This window comes from Nanorana parkeri, unplaced genomic scaffold (genome assembly GCF_000935625.1).
Source record: "Nanorana parkeri isolate BGI_ZX_2015 unplaced genomic scaffold, ASM93562v1 scaffold1059, whole genome shotgun sequence".
NCBI classification, from domain to species: domain Eukaryota; kingdom Metazoa; phylum Chordata; class Amphibia; order Anura; family Dicroglossidae; genus Nanorana; species Nanorana parkeri.
This window is the reverse complement of record NW_017307327.1, coordinates 377,435-382,758: the sequence shown is the minus strand read 5'-3', so window position 1 is coordinate 382,758 and position 5,324 is coordinate 377,435. Positions and strand designations below refer to the sequence as shown.

At 48.4% G+C, this 5,324-nt stretch overlaps 1 protein-coding gene across 1 annotated transcript; it reads right to left on the bottom strand.

Annotated features, from left to right (window-relative positions):
• Positions 1-346: 346 nt before the first annotated feature.
• Positions 347-1,444, bottom strand: LOC108796120 (extensin-1-like). The gene has a single exon (XM_018567537.1). The coding sequence runs from the start codon at positions 1,442-1,444 to the stop codon at positions 347-349; it is 1,098 nt and encodes a 365-aa protein (XP_018423039.1).
• Positions 1,445-5,324: the final 3,880 nt, after the last annotated feature.

Here is a 5,324-nt window from a genome sequence, read left to right as displayed (position 1 = left end):
TCCCAATGTGCGGAACCTTCCAGAACCAGCAATTCCCCCCGGGGGGAGATTCTCATACTCACATTATGAAGGAGCCGACTGTCCCGTCTGTTGTCCTTCCTGTGGAATAGACGGAACATTTAATCATCCATCAGATACATTGTGACCGGGAAGTGTGGACATCCTAACAAGGATCTTCTCTGATTGGCTACATTTCTCTCTGTTAATGATCCAATTGGAGGAGTTTTGTTTTATCTGTTTCTTAGAGTTCAATACAGGACACAGACAACTCATAGACGACGGGCAATACGCAGGTATCATCAGGTGATTGGACACTGACCAGAGCTGTGACCTCATATAACCCCCACTATGCAAAATCTTCAGCAATAGATGATATAAAGAAGAGGGGGCGCCGTGTCCTGTATAGAGGGGAGGGTGGCGTGTCCCGTATAGAGGGGAGGGTGCCGTGTCCTGTATAGAGGGGAGGGTGCCGTGTCCCGTATAGAGGGGAGGGCGATGTGTCCCGTATAGAGGGGAGGGCGTCATGTCCCGCATAGAGGGGAGGGCGCCGTGTCCTGTATAGAGGGGAGGGTGGCGTGTCCCGTATAGAGGGGAGGGGGCCGTGTCCCGTATAGAGGGGAGGGCGCCGTGTCCCATATAGAGGGGAGGGCGATGTGTCCCGTATAGAGGGGAGGGCGTCATGTCCCGCATAGAGGGGAGGGCGCCGTGTCCTGTATAGAGGGGAGGGTGGCGTGTCCCGTATAGAGGGGAGGGGGCCGTGTCCCGTATAGAGGGGAGGGCGCCGTGTCCCATATAGAGGGGAGGGCGATGTGTCCCGTATAGAGGGGAGGGCGTCATGTCCCGCATAGAGGGGAGGGCGCCGTGTCCTGTATAGAGGGGAGGGTGGCGTGTCCCGTATAGAGGGGAGGGGGCCGTGTCCCGTATAGAGGGGAGGGCGCCGTGTCCCATATAGAGGGGAGGGCGATGTGTCCCGTATAGAGGGGAGGGCGTCATGTCCCGCATAGAGGGGAGGGCGCCGTGTCCTGTATAGAGGGGAGGGTGGCGTGTCCCGTATAGAGGGGAGGGGGCCGTGTCCCGTATAGAGGGGAGGGCGCCGTGTCCCGTATAGAGGGGAGGGTGCGTGTCCCGTATAGAGGGGAGGGCGCCGTGTCCCATATAGAGGGGAGGGCGATGTGTCCCGTATAGAGGGGAGGGCGTCATGTCCCGCATAGAGGGGAGGGCGCCGTGTCCTGTATAGAGGGGAGGGCGTCGTGTCCCGTATAGAGGGGAGGGTGCCGTGTCCCGTATAGAGGGGAGGGTGCCGTGTCCCGTATAGAGGGTAGGGTTTGGTGTCCTCTACTGGACTCCAATAAATGGATTTTACTGTTAAGTCCAATATCCTATGGTTTTCATCATACATGTACAGGACACCGGCAACTCTGAGAGGGTGAGGGATGGGCAACATAGAAAACCAACTGCCAACAGGCCCATAACAGCAAAAGCAAGGGAAACCTCTAACAGATATCTCTGCCCTGTAGCATCTTCTGTGCAAAACCAAAGTCAGCAGAGGCACAAATATCCTCCTGGTAGAACGTTTGAACAGAAGTCCGTGTGGTGGCCCTACAAATCTGTACCGCAGATGCCTGCTGCCTTAAAGCCCAAGAAGTACTAACACATCTAGGAAAGTGAACCATTACAGGGAAAAGGCGGAGTCTTTCCCATGACAGAGTAAGCATGTAAGATGACCTGTCTAACCCACCAAGAAAAGGTGGAACGAGATGCAGGGAGCCCCATGCAAGGTCCTTTAGGAAGTACAACGAGAACCCGAATGTTGGAAGGAAGCTGTAACCACATCCAAACAGTGGAGAGCCACCTCCTTGAAATGTTTCAGAATAGTAAAAGGCAAAACAATATTCTCATTCAGATGGAAGGAGGACACCACCATAGGTGGAAAGGAATTGTTTGGTCTGAGAACGATCATATCCTTTGTGAAGAACAAGGAACAGAGTTTTACACGAAACAGCAAGTTCTGAAACTCTCCTAGTGGAGGTGATGGTGATGATGAAAACATTGGACTCACCCACCAGACGATGAACGACCATCCATGAAGACAGGAGGAGGAGGAGCACCTCTGCTTTGCTCACTACAGAAGAGCACTCCCCCTCTTCCAGTAAGGGGTCTTAAGGGACAGGATCACACCACAGCAGATTCATCACTGCCCTAGACCTGTATAGCAACCTGCGGTTAACCCAATGAGCTCCACCACGTACCAAGATGGGTGCCTAATAGAGGATCCAGGGCCCGAAGCTACATTACAAGCCGGCCCCACTTCCATTTATTAGGGTCAGGTATAGCCCCCAAAACTCTTGGCATGGGGCAATCCAGATGCTGCACTATCAAAGACATCATAAGGCTAAGACTAAACAACACACATCTCCCTCAGCAGGGAGGAGACATCCATCACCTAAGGACACTAACAAAAAACTAAGGATTTCCTGGAGTGGGAGGGGTTATATGAGATCACAGCTCTGGCCAGTGTCCAATCACCTGATACCTGCATATTACCCCAGCTGTCTATGGGTTGCCTGGGTCCTGTACTCTATTATCAAGAAATATCTCTTGATCCTGCCAGAAACTCAGGTCTGTCTTGTGCAAAACATATCCCAATGAGTCTATTTAGCCCTCCCAGTTCTTATCTTAGGAGTACAAGTGAATTATTACCATGACATTGTTAAAAGACAGTGGGTGTGATTGAGTAGTTTAGCAAAACAGAACTGGGCAGGGCTGATACCACTGATTAGGTGTGTTGTCAGCCCGCAAATGAAATTTAAGAGCCGAGTTGATTTCTGGCAGGTCATTGGGTATTTTTTGTACTTGTAGGGATAAACTTGATTTTTTTTCTTGACATTCATGTTAAAGCTGAGCTCCAGACATACAGCTAAACACACAACTATACTGAAATTCATATATGGGAGCTGTGTCATTCTGTCCAGCTAGTCCTGAGATTTACAAAGCCCTGCCAGACAGAACAGCCTGCCTGGTGACCTGATTGTCCCTGCTGTCAATAAGCCATACAGCTTGCTCACCTCCCCAGTCACGATACAGCCAGAAGACAGCTCTGTCTGCACAGTGAGAGGTCGTTGGATCCTATGTGTTCTCATGGGACATTCCAGACTTTGGGGCTACATGCCAGTTATCAATGAGTGGAGGTGAGAAATCTCAGACAAGATGTTTGTATTTCAACCTTCAGAAAATCTGAAGAAGGTGACAACTCAGAACTCCCATCCCGAGCCGTGCGCAGTCATAGAACCTTCTGGAAAAGCCTGGTGGAGCAAAAGGAAGTTCTAGGACACCAAACCTGCCAGTTTTATGATACAATGTGGGGGAGTTATTCATATTTGGGTCTTTCTTTTGTATTATGGTTCTGGTGGGTGTGGAGTACTGGAGTTTGGACTCAGAACAACAAGCGGGACCATTACTATCACTTTCAGAGTCAGATAACCCAGTTATGAGGTTCTGACAATTATTACCAAAATCCTCCCTGCTATGCAGTAGCTTCCTCTTCTATCCAATTGGAATTAATCTGAGAGGATGGCAACTTACATGATCTCTAAGGTATGACAATGGGGATCCAAAACCACATTTTGGTTCATACCTGAGGGGCCCCATCTATGTGGAGGGGGTTATGGGGGGTATGGGCCATGTTTTCTATCCAATCCCAGAAGCAGAAGTCATTTTTGATGTTTATCCTTTTTATTTTAATATTATTTGCTTGTATATGTCTGACTTCCTGACTAATGTTAGTGTCACCCTTCTCTACGTTCTGTCCTCCTGGGGATTGAATACAAATTAATATAATCGTGTTTCTTATTGTTCTAGAGAACTCATGAATGTGAAGAGACTGTTTGTGTGACTGCTGTGTGTGTCGGTGTGCTGTATCACACAGGAGGCTGCAGCCAGCTTGAGGTCTATGTCAGTGTAGGTTCCACTGAGGACTTCTTTTTAAAGCTGCAGGTTTTGGGGCTGTCATCCTGATCCTGGTGTGATGATCTGATGACTCACTAACCTGAGACATACATGCAGGAGGGTGATGCTTGCAGACTTCATTGTCTGTATGCTTGTTCCAGGTAAGTGGCCCACTAGTTAGAGAAGCCAGGATGGTCCTGGAGCTCACATCTATTTATGTCCTTAGTCTGTACTGTGGAGGGGCTCACACCTCTGACACATAACTCCAGCAGAATAAGGGATCCATGGTATACATAGAGGGGTGCTGCCATAATCTATATACAATCTCTGAACCAACGTACCTCCAGTGAAGCCAGCAAAAGCACAGGATGACTTCTCCACCTGCCGGAGAAGAGGAAGCAGAATAGTTTTAGGTTATTTCACTCATTAGAATTAAGGTAAGACCGCTGTCAAAAAATTACTGAAGTGTTTAAATTCAGCAGCAGCCAATGATGCTCCTTCCATCTTCCTCTTCTGTTTTGAAGGGGAGAATACAATAATCACCATAAAACACATTATTTTCCTTCCTTGTCCCCTTCATACTGGGCAGTTGAATACAGTAATTGCCCACAAGGGTCAGAATAGGCTGTGACATGTGGTGGGGACAGAGTTAGGAGATTTAGGGACAGTTTCTGGCTTGTCCTCTCTGTGTTATATAGAAGGTTGGTTTCCACCCATACATAATATAATCTCTAACCCCAATATGAAACATGGACCCCGACTCAGGAGGTGTTCTAAGCTTCTTAACTGCCACAAAGGTCAGGAAGAGGTGACACGACACATGTGAAAGCCAGGTTCACTCACCATACAGAAGTGTCGTACAACACAAGAAAATCTTTTGAATTTTGATGAAATTGAGCAACCGTTCTCGCAAACTCTACAAGTCTCCTTGTAGGGTGACCACCAGATCATCTAGAAACGACATACTGTAAGACACTTTACATTTACGTATTTCAGCTGTGAATTTAGAATCCACAACAGGTCATATATATTATCTAACTGCCCTGGATTCATATTTGTGCCCAGAGTCTGTAATTCTCATTTCCATCACAAACTCCAGAAAACAGACCCTGTCAGACCTCATTCATGGCACTCACACACCAGGAAGATATCAGTGTAGACATACGTGTTTCCAGTGGCTGGTGACCCGAATGTAGACGGTGTAGGTGTGGTTGACGATAAGAGGAGCATTGTGGAAGCCATTATAATGTTTTTCATCCCCCAGGTTGAAGGTCCTAGGTCTGGTGAGGGTCTCTGGAGGAAGAACTGCTGCTTTATATGGACTCAGAGCCGAGCTGGAGTTGTACGGGGTGTTTTTGTATTGCAGACAGTCCATCGTA